Below are 18,713 nucleotides of genomic sequence, written 5' to 3'. Positions count from 1 at the left end.
TCTTGTGCTTATTGGAAAGGATGTCCCTGACTGGTCTGCTTTTCAAGAGTACTTATCAAATTGACAAAAAGCTCAGACAGATGCTATGATCATTTTACATTTCTGCCCCAGATTATCGTGCTCAACAAATATTTGCTGCTTTGAGAGAAGTATCTTTTTGAAGAGTTGATGAATCTGTATTACTCTTGTGCTGGAAAATCCACCTTAAAGATGCTCATGTATATAGATCTTCTAAACATTTATTTAAAGGGCATTAGATACGTTAATTATATTTGCCAAAATTTCTGTAGCTACTGATATTTCACAGGCACACACAGTTGTTGGGCATGTGAACATTTCAATGATGGCATTATGTGGCCAAAGAAATCTTAACTGAATTTAGGGCACTGTGCTAAGAATTTATATACATATCCTCACTGGATTCCCACAATAACTCTATAAGCTAGGTTCCATTATAATTGCCTTTTCATAAGTGAAGACTCTGAAGCTAAGAAGCTCGGAGTCGACTTTTTCAAGGTCAAAGAAAGTGATGGAGTTAGAATTGGAGTTAGGATGGTCTGTCAACTTGACAGGAGCCTGGATTATTATTAGTTTTGCTCTGCATTTTACCCATACAAAGGACCTGACATAGTCAATGGCCCATTTTATGTACTGAGGGATAAATGAATACATAAAAGGAAAAATGAATAAATAGAAAGATAAGATTATCTTCAGGTTTTATGATGTCCTGTCTGGCACTCAGCACTCTGTGGACCTTGAGATATGACAATTTATACAAACATCTATTTATATGGCATAAAAATCTCTAACATTATTACTTAATTATTGTATCAGTAGCTGCCTTTAATTGGCATTTTCTTGTCTTTTTTAAGCTCTCTTTTAACTTCTCTAGTTTGTCTCTCTGTCATAACTCATTGCTCCCTAAATTGAAGGGAGCAAACCATCAGAGGCCTAATTAAGGCTGGATAGTATGTTATAACTACATTGCTCATTTTATGTGTTTTATTTCAGTTAATTTACCCGGGGAAACTTTCACCTCATGTTCATCTTGTCTTCCAGTAAAATGCCCTGGGTCTATTTTGTTTATCTTGCTAATGCAGTCATGATGCTCTCCCTCTCTAAATATGAGTAGCAATGTGATAATACCTTTACCTTCATGGACTTCCATTTTTATTAATTTTATTAATTTAATTAATTGTCCAGTTCTGTCATATTTTACCCCTGTCCCCTTTTCTCTCCTCAGCTACATGTTAGCTCAAGATTTAATGAGATTATTTTCTTTAGCTCAAAACCATTGTAAAAATTACTAATATAGATATATATTCAATTACGTGTTTTCTTAATTTGGCTTGAGACTACATCTCGAGATTATTTTAAGCCTTTGTGTATTTTAATATTGATGTCAATTTGGTTCGTTTTTCTTTCTCTGTTTGGGTGAGTTATGGAAACTCTATTTAGAGTAACTTCTATTTATTTCTCAAATTAGCCCTCTGTTACAGAAAGAAAGCAAAATGTATATTTCTTCCTCTTTTCTTTTCACCCTCTCTGTTTTAAAAAGTTAAAAAATACATTTAACAGTTCCTCTCATACCTAAACTCTGATAGTTGCTCAATTTCAAATTTATAACCATTTTAAACAAATAAATTATTCCTTTCTCACTCAGCACTTCGATCTGTAGCATGCAAAACTCACTGTTAACATTAAAAAACATGTGTTGTAATTATGCTCTATGTTGGTTTATTATTCAGCTCCCGGGATTGGTTTGAGGTGAGGGCTAACCAAGCTCCCAACCAGTTCAAACTGGAAGTTTCTGCCATTTCTAGTTTCACGCTCCTGCTCACCCCTGAAAGCAGGGCAGGTTGGGTTGGATAAGCGGATTATGACTTATTGGCAGTTCAGTTTGAATTAGTGGAACAAAACAGCAGATATGTATTTCTAGGGAACCCTCTCAAATGTACAATCCCAGGCACAAATGAATCCATTTACACCCACATCTGATTCTTTCTTTCGTGGCCTCACATTTGCCATGTAACCTCCCAACCTCTCAATTCCTCAGAAATTGGGTCAACATGGAGTTAGAGGGGCTTGTCTTCTGCTCTAACCATTGATTTTCGTTTGTATATTTTTCTTTTCTCATGTTGTTAATACCATGAGAAGGAATTCCTGTCAACCAGGAGTGCTTTATGCCTTATTTTATCATTTATAAATGGTAAGTCTGCTTAGTTAATCTTTTACTATATTTTAGGCTCTTGGTCTTGTTGTCTCAAGAAAGAAAAATCTACAGTTGAGTCTCTTTGTCCTTCTTATTTTGTCTGTATATCTCCAAGATGGGTTAACTTTCTCTTGGAGATATACAGACAAAATTTTATTTTATTTTAGTAATTAACCTTGATTTCATTTCTTCATGCTGAGCAATAAATATTTTCCCTGAAGTTTTCTTCTGATCAGTGTTGTCCATTCAGCATTTCTCTACCTTTTCCTAGTTTTTAATATTCGATATTTATTTATTTATATATGGCCATGCTGTGACATGCAGAAGTTCTTGGGCCAGGGATCGAACTTATACCATAGCAGTGACCCGAGCCATAGCAATGACAGCACCAGATCCTTAATTGCTAGGCCATCTAGGAGCACCAAGTCTTTATTTAAAAATAAGCTTTTTTGTAATGTTTTTCTGTTGATCCTTCTTATTTTTCTTTATTTCTCTTTTAAGTTACTTTATTACAACAAGAAAATAAGAGCAGGTGGTTTGTATAGCACTGCTCAGATCCAAGCCCTGTTCTAAATGCCTTAAATGTATTATTTCTCACAGCAGACTCCCAGGTTTGGCCCATTATTGGCCTTAGTTTAGAGTTGGGGGCAGTGGGGCACAGAGAGGTTAAGTAATGTGCCTAAAATCTCCCAGGACTCACAACTGGGCACATTGGCATAAGTCTAGGATTGTAACCACTACATAAAATAGCAGCATAAAACAGTACCTCTTGTTATTATATTTTCTCATTAAGCCTGTAAATATGGAGTAGATCAGTCCCTCTTTTAAAAAGGATGGTTGGCCATTGATAACCTTGTTGCTGCATCCACTATAGATATCTTTGATCTGCTTGTTTCATGTTTGTGTGTTTTTGTGTTCTTTCTTGGTCATTTTCCCAGTGTCTTTCCCCCAGTCTTTTTACTCAGTGTTTCACTTTGTTTAAATTTTATCACCCAGGGCAAAAACAGAAATTTCCTTTTGCCTCCATTAGAGCCCTGGGGACATTGATAATCAGGTCTGACCAAGAAGTTATAAAGAATTTTAAGTTCTAGGTAGGGAAAAAAGAAAAAAACAACCTGTGGTTTGAATAATTTGGAATTCATGGTTTCGCTAATTAAAACTGCCACTGATCCTTCAGTGGAGGCCACCATTCTGTGTTTTGCATGTGTGCATCCCCAGTGTTTCCTTCACTAGCGGGCGGTCTGATTCATACCAGTCAGCACCTAGGTTGAAGCCTTCTTGTTTGCTCATCACTAACTTAGCCTAAGGGGTTTCCTAGTTGAAATTTTCAGCTGAGGCCATGTCCTCCTGGAATTGTTTGCAATGGAAATGTGAGAAATAATTCCCTTCCCTCAAAGCTGAACCACACCCATGTATCCCTCCTGCATCGAGAACCAGGTTCCACCTCAACCCGGGTATACTTCAGTGTTCTGAGATTATTTTAATTTTGTTTTATTTTTGCAAAACTATTGTAACCATAGGTGAGAAAACAATATTCTAGGGAATTAGCTTTGTGCTTTCTAGGTCAGTTGATTTTCCATCTTTTCTGAGATGATAGGTATTATATATGGCTTGTCTCTGTCTCCACATTTGCTACCAGTCAGATTTTGTTCCCTTTTTTCTCTCAAATGGGCAAGGTTCACCAGTGAGCTTGTGCTTGCTTGGTATAGGATGACATCCTCAGACAAGATTCTTCCTAGTAGGTCAAGTCAGACCAAATACAGCACTTGTGCTCTGTGGCTTGCTTCCTATTTTCCATTCCGACCCTCAACAAGGTTTGTTCTATCTTGGACAGCCATGGGCATGACCCATGAAGAAAATAGCAGTCAACTTTGATCCCAGCTGGAGCTCCCACAGTTTTAGAAGCCAGGCAACAAGGCTTTAAGTCTATCAATAAAGGGCAAACCAGGCCATTGTCCTTTGATTACAGAAAACAGGGCAATTTACCTTCTTTACCATACCAGTACTTGGATGCTCCCAGAGCCATTAAGTTCTTTCCAGATATTTTGTAATGTCTCAGAGGTTTTTCTTGCTCATGAGGAAATAATTCAGAAAATTATTGCTTGAAAGTTTTAAGGAAATAGCCTAATGTTGCCTGTATTGCACATGCAATGTTTGCCCCTTGTGGAGGTTCCCAGGCTAGGGGTCCAACCAGAGCCGCAGCCACTGGCCTATGCCAGAGCCACAGCAACGCGGGATCCGAGCCACGTCTGCGACCTACACCACAGCTCATGGCAATGCCAGATTCTTAACCCACTGAGCAAGGGCAGGGACCAAACCCGCAACCTCATGGTTCCTAGTCAGATTCGTTAACCACTGCGCCACGATGGGAACTCCTCTCTATTTTTTTATTTCTCTTTTGATTTATTCTTTGACTCATTGGTTACTGAGTAGCATATTGTTTAATCTCCACATATTTGTTAATTTTCCATCTTTCTTCTTGTAACTAATTTCTAGTTTCATACCAATGAAGTCAGACATGTTGTTGATATGATTGCTATCTTAAATGTATTAATACTTTTTTGTGGTTCCACATATTATCTTTCCTGGAGAATGCTCCATGTATGCTTGAGAAGAATGTATATTCTGGTTTTTTTTGGATGGAATGTTCTGTTTATGTCAGTTAAGTTTGTCTAGTCACATAGTCATTTAATGTGTTTCCTTATTGATTTTTTGTCTGGATGATTGATCCACTGATGAAATTGGGGCATTAAAATCTCCTACTATGAAGTTCCTGCAGTGGCACAGTGTATTTTATTTATTTATTATTTTTATTTTTTATTTTTTAATTTTTTTTGTCTTTTTGCCATTTCTTGGGCCACTCCCTTGGCATATGGAGGTTCCCAGGTTAGGGGCTGAATCGGAGCTGTAGCTGCCGGCCTCCGCCAGAGCCACAGCAATGCAGGATCCTAGCCGCATCTGCGACCTATACCACAGCTCATGGCAACGCTGGATCCTTAACCCACTGAACAAGGCCAGGAATCGAACCTGCAACCTCATGGTTCCTAGTCGGATTCGTTAACCACTGCACCATGACAGGAACTCCAGTGGCACAGTGTATTAAGAATCTGACAGCAGAGACCTGGGTTGCTACTGAGGTGTGGGTTTGATCCCTCCCCGGCCTGGTGCAGTTGGTTAAGGATCTGGTGTTGCTGCATCTGTGGCACAGGTTGCAGCTGCAGCTTGGATTCAGTCCCTAGCTCAGGAACCTCCATATGCTGCAGATGTGGACATAAAAAAATATCTCCTACTATTTCTGTATTACTCTCTCTCTGTAGGCCTGTTAATGTTTGCTTTATAAATTCAGGCATTCCTATGTTGGGTGCATCAATATGTATAAACATTGTATCTTCTTGTTAGATTGATCCTTATATCATTATGTCATGACCTGTTTTTGTCTTAAAAGTCTATTTTGTCCCATATAGGTATAGCTATACTAGGTTTCTTTGGTTTCCATTTGTCTGAAATTTCCTTTTCCGTCTCTTTCTTTCAATCCATGTGTGTCCTTATATTTGAAGTGAGTCTCTTGTAGGCAGCATATGGTTGTGTTCTTGACTTGTAGTGGCTCCCAGGTATTGTGGGTGTGCCAGGACTTGACATTATCTCAGAGGGGAGGATCTCAGAACATAGATTCAGGCTGAGTGAGAGCGGGAGCCAGACCCTTAGGCAGCAGCTGTTAAAGTATGCAGATGTACCTCTTTGTGGGGGAAGACTGGGAGATGCATTTCTGTTTGCTCCTTCCATCAAATCCCAGGCCGATACCTGATTAAGAACTATTTCTTTCTTTGCTATTGTCCCATTGAAGCCTTGAACGTATGCCTCCCTGGCACAAGTGCCAGCTGTCAAGGGATGTGCCCTTTGGTTCACAGCCACAAGAGCCCATGCATCACAGGTGTGCACAAGCTTCTTTTTCAGAGGCACAGATGACAGGGGGCTCTGGTGGTGGGCCAGACCAGAAGCTTTCCCGTCAGGCCAGAGGTGGAAAGCCAGCAAATAGGCCTCTTTTATGGAAAACTGAGGGTGGTTTCAGTTGGCTCTCCCTATTCTGTGCCCTGGGCAGGGGGTGGCCAGTTCCAAACCATGAGTCTCATGGAACACACAGCCAGAAGCCGCACTGGTTTCCAGAGCCAGGTGATGAAGGGTTATTGCCAGTGCCTGAACCACAGAAGAGGTGGGGTGGGGGGAGTGGAAGCAAAACCGGACCCGTATTGCACAAGAGCTCCCTTTGGGAGATGCTGTGAGCCAGCTGGAGCAAGTCAAGGATGCGCACAAAGGCAGTGCCCGCTGACCTCTTGCTCTGGGGAGAATTTCAGTTGGCCTCCAGATTGGTGTTAAATTAGATGCCTGCCCCTCAGGCCAAAGCTTTAAGAAAAGCAGATAAGCCTGTTTCACAGAAAGACTAGAGATTTAGTTGGCTGCCTCTTTTCTGGGCCCTGGTGTGGATGAGCTCCTGATGCCCCTTTAAAAACTGTTTCCCATGTTGCTATACTCTCTGAGCCCCAGGAACACGCTCCCTGTTGTCCTTCAGAGCTAGATGTTTGGGAGGCCTTCTCTCAGATGCATGGGAGTGGGATTTATAGTGAGGTTGTATCTCAGCCCCTCCTTCCCTGAGTCAGTGTGGGAGTTTTTGGTGTGTTTATCTGGTATGTAGGATTCACTTAGTTTTTTAGTTTCTTTCAGAGGAAATTGTTCCACATACACATGTAGACTTGGTGGGTCCCTGAAAGAGGTGAGTTTAGGATCTTCCAATGTCATTACCTTGAACCAGAACTGAGAAATATTTCTCATTTTGACAGTTGTATGTAACATAGAAGGTGTGGAATATTGGAAGAGAAGTGCAGTTGAACAATATGGGGCTAAGGAGTGCCAACCCTCTCTGCTGTTGAAAATCCATGTGTAATTTTATGTATCCACAGCCATATCCACAGATCAAACCAGCCATGGACCATGTGACTCTGTAGTAAATATTTAGTGAAAGAATCTGCATATAAGTGAACTTCCACAGTTCAAAACTTTTTGTGGAATTTGGCCTCTCCATTTTGGCACTGAATTGGACCATAGAGACAAGAGTTTGGGGTGAAGTGGAAAAGAACAGCTTTATTGCCTTGCCAGGCAGCGGGGAACACAGCAGGCTAGTACCTCAAGGACTGTGTCCTGTCCCCTGTGGGGTCGGGGGGCGAGGTGGGGATGGGTAGTGTCAAGGAGCAAGGCACGATCAGCTTGTAGACATTTTTCTGCTTGGTTGGTGGTGAGGTGATTGGGAGTCAGCATCATCAACCTTCTGGTTCTAACCTGTCTGGGGTCTACGTGCTTGTAGGCAGCACGTAGTTGACTTCCTCCACCTGGTAGGGGTTTCAGTATCTGCAAAACAGCTCTAAAGGACATAGCTCAGAATATGATCTATAGTCTTTAAGGAAGAACTAAAGTTCCTTGATTTCAAATGGCTAAGGCGTTTTTGTCTTACTTGATTGTTTTCCTTTCTCTCTGCATTTGCTCACTTTTCTGGTTAAATTTATTCTTTGACTAAAAGTTTTGAACAGACAAAGACAGGTGAAGGACATGGGTGGGAATCTAGCCTGGAAAGGCCTCATTAGGTTACTGCTCTGTTACAAACCTGGAGTGTTCAAGAGTCCACTGCATACTCTACCAGTAACAAGTACTAACATCTGATATAATAATTTCTGATGTTTTTTGAAATACATATTATATAAATAAATATATTTTATCTAATTACAATCCAAATATATATGCAACTTTGTGTTCACTCTTGAAAGTTTGTTATACATTATGTATTTCTGCATTATTAACATTTTCAGAAGTCATTTCTATACATTTATTAAACTTATAAAATCACATTTTTTTCTTTTGCCAGGTTGAGTGGGTTTTTAGTTTTTTTATACTTTGTAGCATGTTTATAATTCTTTCATTCCACTAATCCTGATTTGATCTACCAAGCTTTAAAATTTTCCTTTGAGAATCTGACCCTAAGCATTATGTACTATTGCCCTTTCTGAGACTTATTCAGTGAATTTAGAATTAAAATTTCAAATCATCTTTAATCAGCTATTGCTATTATAACATTAAGCATCAAGTTTCTGTCTCAGGTTTCACCTAAGGGCTTGAGGCATACATCAGCATAATATAAATATACACCTTATAGAGTCAGTTTAGCTAGTCTTTATCTTTTGAAAATGACTCTACTGGTGTTTCCAATTTGTTTTCTTTTAGGAATTTCTTACTATAAAAAATAAAAGTAGTTTATTTGCAGTTTATACCAACAGTTAAAATAACAAGTAGTTTTCTCTGACTTTTTATGTTTAGAGTTAGAGGCAGTCAGTTTTTTTAAACTAAGCATTTATTTGTTGCATCTGATTTGGCCCCACTGAAAAAAAAATTTTAATGTTAAACCCAAAACTCTGAAACCCTTCCATGAGAACAGGCTGAATATGAGAAAAAAATAGGGATTTATTTTAATGTTGCCATTTTTGCATTTTTGATTATATGCTGTTCTTTCCAAAAATCTAGACTTTTATCTTTTCTGATATATTTAGCTTTATGAATGCTGTGGGTGTTCATGAATATTTATTTACAAAAAGAAATTATTTTTCTTGATCTTCTCTCTGTTTTTCCTTTCTTGATGATTATATTTTATAGCAGAGATTGGCAAACTTTCCACAAAAATCCAGATAATAAATATTTTAGGCTCTGTGGACTATAGAGCTTTGTCATTATAATCTTGCAGCTCTGCCTTTTTAATCCAAAGCACCATTTAGATTATTTTGTATGTTTCTCTTGTTTTGCAAACTAAGAAACATTTTCTATTGTAAACCTCCAGGAGGATGTTATGAAATCATTAGTTAGGATGCACTGCTGCAGGGTCATACTTTTAGTGCCAAGAAGATTTGTCCAGTAATAGGTGTGTATACACAGTACGATTTTAGTTACAAAGATAGGCAGTCATGTGTTACATAGTCTTAAGTAATAGGGAGAAAATAAACAAACAAACAAAAAACAAACAAATCAGGAGTTCCCGTCATGGAGAGTGGTTGGCGAATCCGACTAGGAACCATGAGGTTTCAGGTTCGATCCCTGGCCTTGCTCAGTGGGTTGAGGATCTGGCGTTGCTGTGAGCTGTGGTGTAGGCTGCGGATGCGGCTCGGATCCCGCGTTGCTGTGGCTGTGGTGTAGGCTGAAGGCTACAGCTCCGATTTGACCCCTAGCCTGGGAACCTCCATATGCTGTGGGAATGGCCCTAGAAAAGGCAAAAAGACCAAAAACAAACAAACAAAAAAACAAATCAGAATAACATAAGCCTGATCTTTTAAAAATGCTTTACCCTTTCTGTTATTCTGTTTTCTTTTAGCTTGGAATGAATGTTTTGTTACTTTTTTTAGTAATAGGAGAAATAGTTTCCATACCCATATGAAGATCTTCTTTATCAGCCTGTTGTAGTATTATTTTCTATCTTTTATTTTATTTTATGTTTACAGCTGCATCTATGGCATTTGGAGGTTCCCAGGTCAGGGGTCAAATTGGAGCTGCAGCTGCTGGCCTATGCCACAGCCCCAGAAACACTGGAAGCAAGCTACAGTTGTTGGCAGCACAGGATCCTCAATCCATTGAGAAAGGCTAGGGATCTAACCTGCATCCTCACAGAGATACTGGTTTCTTAACGTGCTGAACCACAACAAGAACTTCTGCAGTCTTTGATTTTTTAATGAGCATGGGCACAGACTGTTGGACCATAGCAACAGATTTTGAACCACACCAAAAATTAAATTATCTTTGTGAGTATTTTTTCACCAATTGTACATTTATATTTCCAATAACTATATTACTGTTGAAGAAGTTGGCATTAATAGGCCTTATCTTAGAATGGATTGGGGTTTGGATCAAGTGTAGATTGTTACAGAGTGAGTTACTTCTCTATACTACCATTTGTGAAACTGAGCATTTGACATTTCTTTTCCCAGAAAGTGATCTCCATTTGAAACAAATAAACCTTTCTACGAAGTTCCTCTGGGACTCTTCTCAGTATGATCTAGGTTCAGACAGAGATCATGTTTTCTAATGTCATGTCTAATTGCTACAAATGAACTACATTCATTTCAGGCTTGCCCTGAAAAAATGCACATGTACCCATTTATTTATTTTATTTATGTTTTTGGCGGCCATTTATTTTATTTTATTTATTTATTTCTTACGCTGCACCTGAAGCATGCAGAAGTTCCTGGGCCAGGGATCGAACCCGTGCCACAGCTGTAACTAGAGCCACGTCAGTGACAATGCCGAATTCTTAACCCACTGAGCCACTAAGAAACTCCCCATATGTACCTAATTAGCTTTTCAGGTTCACGCTACAAATCCTGATAATAAGATTTAATATCTGGTCTCTTTTTTAAATTATAAGAAAGCATGTATTCCATTTTGTCTTCTCTGATGGCAAATGCCTAAAATCATCATTCTCATTCAGGTTTTGTATATTATATATTTCTTTCTATTTTTGTGTGGTTTTGTATATTTCTTTTCTGCAAATCAGGAATCATTTCCTACTCCAGACCTCCAGGAGAGGGAGTTCCCTGTGGCTCAGCAGGTTTAGGATCTGGAGTTGTCACTGCTGTGACTCGGGTTCGATACCTGGCCTGGGAACGTCCTCATGCTGTGAGCTTGGCCAAATAAATAAATAAATAAATAGACCTTCGAGAGAATGTAATGATCCCCATGGGTTAAGGCGCATTGTTGCAGGGTTGCACTTTTGCATCCAGAAACTTCATAAGCTGGCCCTCACCTACCTGTCCCATCCCCTATGGGTTTTGAACCCTCAAGCCCCTCAGTTATGTTCTCTCTTCAAGACGTCTCTCTTGCTCTTACCACCTTTTTCCCCAGTCAGGAAGGTGGTTGTGGATGAGTTCTCTAAGATGCCACTGAAGCGTTGTTCTCTTTCGTAACTCTCCAGGCAGAATTACCCACTTGCTCAGGTGAACTCTGTTTTTGCCTGTCCTCTCTCATGTCATCGTCTTTGGTGATCCGCATTGTCTCCCAGCGGGGCCCGGTGACACATGCATTGGGCACATAATAATCATTTTAGGTTCAGTTAACACCTGAATCAATGTACAGAAAAGAGGAAAGACAGTGATCATTGTAGACTGGATAATCGTATTTCCCCCTTTCTTTGTTTTGTCTTTAGGTATTCTTGAAGTTTTACACTGTGTGTTAGTAGAAAGTCCAGAGGCTCTTAATATTATTAAAGAAGGACATATTAAGTCCATTATCTCGCTTTTAGACAAGCATGGGAGAAATCACAAGGTAAGTGAACCATTTTATTGCCAGAAACAAAGCCTGGAATAATTTAAAACATCTTTTTAGAGTGAGGAAACGTTTAAAAGGTGGTGGATCAAATTTTTCATGTTTTTCACCTTTTAATTCCAATCATGTGATATTGTTGAGTGTTTATGCTTCAAATCAGTGGGGAAGAGAACAGTTCTCTGTTTGTGTGTGTGAAGGAAAGTTGTAAAGTATGGGGACACAATACTGTCCTATTTTAAATGACCGAGTCAGAGGTAACTGGAGGGAGTGTTTGTGTTTGTGGAAATTGCTGCTGATACCTGAATCTGAAAAGGGAATGAGAGTCAACTGAAGTGATTTGTCTTTTCAGGTTCTAGACGTCTTATGCTCTCTCTGTGTTTGCCATGGAGTTGCAGTCCGTTCTAACCAGCATCTCATCTGTGACAATCTCCTGCCAGGAAGAGACCTCTTATTGCAGACACGCCTTGTGAACCATGTCAGCAGGTTGGTCCAGAGAGACCCTGTCACCAAATTGTAGCATAACAACAAGAACAAAAAAATGCATGTTCCAGCTTTGTGGCTAAAACATCCTACGGTCTCTTTATTTTATGAGAATCTTTTACGTATTTCCTCAATAAATAATATAAGAATCTTTCTACCAATCGGATAAGAACAAGAGATGAACAAGAAAAACACACATTCATTACAAAAAAATGTATGAGCTCTCATTCGCATTCATATGTAGCCAAATTATCATTATCATCCCCAGAGGCAAGCTGGTTATAGAGGGATACGGTTAGATGTAATTATGTTTTACACCTTCTTAGAATATAGCTAAAACCACTATGTCTTTCAATACCAGTGGTGAAATGCTTACTGTGTGTAATAAAAACACTGAATTAGAATGTTCAAAATATAATAAATTCCACAAATAACCAAGAAAACTGCATTTTCAGTTAGATCTGTTTTTTAGGGTATCAGACATTCACTGAGTACTGTGCCAGCCACAGTGCTAAGTGCTCTGCATGCATTCTGCACTGTTTGTGTTTGCACCGTTATCCACATTTTTTTTTTTTGTCTTTTGTTTTTGTTTTGGCCATTTCTTGGGCCGCTCCCGCAGCATATGGAGGTTCCCAGGCTAGGGATCTAATCAGAGCCATAGCCACCAGCCTACGCCAGAGCCACAGCAACGCGGGATCCGAGCTGCGTCTGCAACCTACACCACAGCTCATGGCAACGCCAGATCTTTAACCCACTGAGCAAGGGCAGGGATCCAACCCGCAACTTCATGGTTCCTAGTCGGATTCGTTAACCACTGCACCACGACGGGAACTCCCTGTTATCCACATTTTATAGATTCAAATATTGGAACTGGAAATGGAACTCAGGGCTAACTCCAGAGACTGAGTTCTTAACTACCATGTTGTAGTACCTTCCGCATATAAAATAATAATAAAAATAATTGTTATCATTACAGTGTATAATTAAGAATATGTTGTGTGATAGAAATAACTTTGATATACTGTATTTAGCAGCTGTCTGGGAGATCCTTGCCACATCACCCTGTTTCAAACAAAAATGTATGGTTTAGTGTATATTTCTATGTTCTATTTTTTTTTTTTTTTTTGAGATTAGGACTTCCTACATGGTTCTTTATACAGCAAACCTGCTGTTAATGAGTGGTATTTACTGAGACCTTCACTAATCCCTAGTATTAACTTAGGGTGAAAGTCACTTCACGAAATACAATTAAATACAACTAACTAGAAATTCCTCTTCTCACAGCAAGGCATAGAGAATAACAGATGATTACTCACCTAGGCTCCTTCATGATGATAACTTTGCTTCAGCCTCATACCCTGTGTGACACAAAGCTTAGCTTAGGAAGGTATCTATATGTCTCAGATAAATAATAATTCCATTAATTCTGAGGGCTTGCTATCTTAAACATGATATCTTGAGTGCCTCCCCTTAAACGTGGGGAATGATATAAAACACGCTGAGGAGTAATTAAGGAAAAATAGTATTAGACCCTTGAGTTACAATTGCCAAGTAATCCAAAAAACAAACACCATTCACTGAATGTTAACTGTAAGTCTGGCTGTCACTACAGACCACCTCAGTGATTGTTTCATTCATTTGAATACTTTTAAAGAAACACATTTGATATGTCACATCTTCAAGAAGCAGGACTCCCGTTCAGTGTAACACAGTATAGGTTAAGGCAATGAAAGGTTTATTCATATTTTCTCACATGCATACTGTTCCCATCTCTTTAAAGCATGAGACCCAATATTTTTCTGGGTGTCAGCGAAGGGTCTGCGCAGTACAAGAAATGGTACTATGAATTGATGGTGGACCACACTGAGCCGTTTGTGACTGCCGAAGCCACTCACCTGCGAGTGGGCTGGGCTTCCACGGAAGGATACTCTCCCTACCCTGGAGGGGGTGAAGAGTGGGGTGGAAATGGTGTTGGAGATGACCTCTTCTCCTATGGATTTGATGGCCTTCACCTCTGGTCAGGTAAGTACAGTTCATTTCCTTTCATGGCGTTCTTGGAGGAAATCTTTTGCCCTCACCATACATTTCTAAAAGCTATTGGTTCTGCTCCTGTCAGATACATTTATTTCAGAAATGTAACACTGAAAAGGTGAGTGAGAGTGTTAAGTAAAAAGCAAAATTGCACAGAGGAAAAAGACAACTCTTAGAGTTTTAGTATATCTCTTAAAAAACTTTATTGCATAAGAACAATATGTTTTAGAAGTGGTGTTCTGATTCATGAATCAACTGCAAAAATATTGCTTTAATTCATGTGTATGAAATGTTGGCTTTCAATATAAAGAAGAACCAAACACAAACCCTGGAAAATAATTGGAATAAATAGACTAAGTTCCACCTCCTGGTAGATATGTAATGTCAGGAATCTGTAATTTGTGAGATGTATTGTGAGAAGTCAGCTCATAATCAAATGATGCTTTGTTTCGGAAGTGTGGAACTGTTTAAGAATAAATGTATAGTTCATTTCCCTAACTACCAATGCTAAGCTTTGATGGTTGAACATATATCAAAACTAAATAATATATACATTTCAAGATAATACTCTTTTTATGATTATTAAAAGGTATATTTTTGATTGGCTTTAAGTTTAGCTTTTGACTATGTAGATATTAGAGTTTATTTGAATTCTGCAGACATGTCCTTGTTTTCATAAAGCTGTCTTTAGATGGAACCCAACACATTTTATAACACATTTACCATATAAAAATACGGAGAGGTTCCTTCCATCACAAAAAGCTGACCTGTGCCTCTTGAGGGCAAATCTAGTGCCAGTCATTTATTAATGCTTAATTAAATTATGAAAAGCTTTTTTTTTTTTTTGTCTTTTTCCATTTCTTGGGCCGCTCCCTCGGCATATGGAGGTTCCCAGGCTAGGGGTCCAATCGGAGCTGTAGCCACCGGCCTACGCCAGAGCCACAGCGACGTGGGATCCGAGCCACGTCTGTGACCTATACCACAGCTCATGGCAGCACCGGATCCTTAACCCACTGAGCAAGGGCAGGGATTGAACCCGAAACCTCATGGGTTCCTAGTTGGGTTCGTTAACCACTGCACCACAATGGGAACTCCCTAATTATGAACAACTTTAATTATGAAATTAATGCTTTAAATTACAAAACGAAATTTTAAAATTAAATTTAATTAAACCTGAGAGTTTATGGTAATGAGTTTATAAATGTGTTTTGTATCTAACAATACTGACTACATTTTTTCTTTATTCAGTGCCAGTAGCTCACAGCTAGCCTGGCAGAGAGAAGGTTGTATTTTGGATATTTCATCCAACCTGACTGGTGCTGGTTGGGGCCCTGGCCATAGGGTGGTCTGTGTTATACGTATGTGTGCTGTGCTGCTCAGCATAAAGTTGTCAGGTTCCTCCCTTCTGTGCCATCTCTCCTTTGGTCCTTGCCTACACACAACAAGGATTTAGAGGTGCAGGCGTAGAAGCGCTGTAGTGGCGCTGGGATAGAGCCCCTGTGGACTTGCTGTACAGGGAAGAAGGCAGGTGGTCTCCCCAGGCAGGAGCGATCAGCTCAGGACAGGAGCACTTCTGGGTCAGAGGGAGTTCGCCTTTGAACCAGCACTGCAGTGTGAGAGCTCTGACCTGGGCTCTTTTTTTTTTTTTTTTTTTTTTTTTTTTTTAATTTTATTTTTTCCTGCTATACAGATGGGGGTCAAGTTATTCTTACATGTATACATTTTTTCCCCCACCTTTTGTTCTGTTGCAATATGAGTATCTAGACATAGTTCTCAGTGCTACGCAGCAGGATCTCCTTGTAAATCTATTCTAAATTGTATCTGATAATCCCAAGCTCCCGATCCCTCCCACTCCCTCCCTCTCCCGTCAGGCAGCCGCAAGTCTATTCTCCAAGTCCATGATTTTCTTTTCTGTGGAGATGTTCATTTGTGCTGGATATTAGATTTGACCTGGGCTCTTTTAATGAGCCGTTCCAGTCCGTCATCCCAAACAAGAAACACTCCTGCTGGTTGCATCTGAGGCCTCAATCTTGATCTCAATCAAGAGTCAGGTAGCAGTGTACAGCAAATTTCATTTACGCCTTCAGAGAGAGCAGGCTGCCCTGGGGTAGGGACTGGCCCTGGCTGCAACTGGGTTTCTCCTTATATTCCTATAGCGCAGACCTATTTGGGGACCTCTATTCTCCTGCGTCATGCCCACTAATTTCCTGTCCAAACCCTCCTGTACCGTATATTATTTTGATCTCCTTATGGGGGCAGGTTTTGATCCTCTGATTGATTCTGAGAGAGGATGCCTTACTTGCATGGGGGACAGGTTATATAGAGGCAAGTTGAGGAATGGGCGACATTCCTTCCCTAGTGGGCAATGAGCAACTCAGGCTGGTCGAGGTCGGGGAAGGGGCATTACAGTGTGACATGCCAGAGGCTTTTGGGTTTAATCTCCTTGAAGGGAACTTGAAGCCTATAACAAAGTCACAATACCCATTTCAGAATTTTCCTACCAAACAAAACAGGGAGCACTAACCAGAAGACCTGCAGACATGAAATAGGGTTGATGTCTGTTTCATAATATGTGTTAATTATCATCCCCCAGATATTATCCTCTCTCTCCACCTCCTAGTGTCGCTCCACATGACATAGGTACAAGGTGAATGAATGGAACATGTTCACTTGGTTTTCTATTACGCAGAGATTAGGGGAAAAACAAAACATTACTCTGGTAAAACAGCACTGAATTGCATTTAATAATTTTAGCTGTAGAATGCTGCTTCGCCATTCTCATATTGGCATGAGTTTGAAGCTCTTTCTGTCAGCACATAGGAAGAACTCAGAGCTCTGGAAGTGAACTCTCTGTGCTGTGTGTCTCATGACAGTGTATCTGTGATGAGAGCAACAAAAATATTCAGTGAATCTATGCACATATGACAGAAGGGAGTATAGGTTGTGGAATTTCAGGAGCAAATCATCTTGAAACATTGTATCAAGAGAAAATACTTGACTGGTTTTTTCAAATGGCAAAAAAAAAGATGCAGTTTTCCATGCCTGTAATTGAAAGCTCCCTTTTCTCCAGCCACTGGAATCTGTTGCTAATTTTAGATTGGTGATCAACAAAGACAAATCTAAATTAATTGGCTTCTTACTGACTGACCATTAAATCCATTGTAATTCGCAAACTCTTCCTGGCTCCACTCTCCTATTCCTTTTCTTTTTTAGTGGAAGACGAATTTAAAGAATAAGATATCTTGAGTTCCCACTATGGCACAGTGGGTTAAGGATCTGGTGTTGCTGCAGCTGAGGCTTAGGTTGCAACCACAGCTCAGATTGGATCCCTGGCCTGGAAACTTCTGTATGCCACAAGTGTGCCCCCCCCCCAAAAAAAATCATAAATTATCAAATATCTGTGATTTTAGGATAGAACACTTAACTTTCTGTGATTGGAGAGTGGCTCAGCAGCAAAAGTTTTTATTTTTGTCTTCATTTATTTTCCCAACTTAAACTTTGCACAGCGTTGCTACATTCCCCCTCTGTGAATGAGAAGTGGATTTGGAGCATCCACATCCCATGTTTGTAAGGCCCAAATGTGTGAAAAATTTAGGTGCATTTAGGGAGTAATGTCATAGAACAGTACAGGAAGGACAGGTAAGAATTCTATTCATGATCTATAAGTCAGACCATTGCTGTCTTCCTTTCTGGCTAAAACAGAGAACAGGAATGCTGTTCTCTGATTTGATATGAGTTTATATAAAAGCAACCTGAAAATGCTTCCTGGGGGATTCAATAATGTGAGTCCCATTGAAACTGTGGCCTTAGGCTGGTCGCTAGTGACCTTATCTCTCTTCCCTGTTTGTTGCAGGCATTGCAAACAGTTTACCATGGTGACTTTCAGATAGTCATTAGTATGAGTGTAATACTTTCCCTCAGATTGAGTGGTATATTGTAGTAAATGTCTGTGTCATAACATTTTTATCAGCCACAGATCTTGACGCAAACAAGGATACAGACCTTTATCTGTGAGCTCTGTTGGTTTTGTGTGATTTTTTTTAGCAAACAAACTGACTTTATTATATTCAGGGAATTCTGAAGGAACCATTTGATGATGAATTTATCACTTGCAGATTTGAATATTGGTCACATTAAAAATGTTCACACTTTTAAAGGTAGATGTGCTTTCACATTGGCATTTCAAATATGCTGCTGATAAAAATCTTGGCATGGTAGAAGTTTTTAAAAGGTGTCATAAAAAATGCAAAGCTGTGTCATCAAATTTATTTTGCCCTCTACTTAAATTGGGAAGTTTTGTGTTTGCGTTTGTGAGCATATGTATTTGAGAGAGCCTTACTTCTTGTCTTCCAGTATCCCCATGGGACTGCTCAGCAAAAGAGTTCTGACATAGTCAAGAATGGATATAGGTCATAGTGACATCGGCAAGAATGGGTATAGGTTGTAGGTTGGCCAGGGCAGGAAATGGCATTTCTCTCAAAAGTCATTTTCATACCTCAGCTTGCATCCTATTGTATCCTGCTTAAGAAGTCAACCAAGATCTTGAATGAAATATGTCATAAAATAACAACAAACCAATTGACCTATATTGTTTCTTAATAGTGCACAAATTTCACATTTTTGCTGTCATTATACTTTTATATCT

General features: G+C 39.6%; 1 protein-coding gene across 1 annotated transcript in view; it reads left to right on the top strand.

Annotated features, from left to right (window-relative positions):
- RYR2 (ryanodine receptor 2) overlaps nt 1–18,713 on the top strand; it is a 754,552-nt gene that overhangs the window by 409,831 nt on the left and 326,008 nt on the right. Inside the window, 3 exon segments of the mRNA XM_021072683.1 lie at nt 11,439–11,557; nt 11,907–12,040; nt 13,818–14,059. Of these exon segments, the coding sequence (XP_020928342.1) occupies nt 11,439–11,557; nt 11,907–12,040; nt 13,818–14,059 (495 nt within the window).

This window comes from Sus scrofa, chromosome 14, assembly GCF_000003025.6.
Source record: "Sus scrofa isolate TJ Tabasco breed Duroc chromosome 14, Sscrofa11.1, whole genome shotgun sequence".
Taxonomy (NCBI): domain Eukaryota; kingdom Metazoa; phylum Chordata; class Mammalia; order Artiodactyla; family Suidae; genus Sus; species Sus scrofa.
This window is presented reverse-complemented; position numbering and strand designations above follow the sequence as displayed.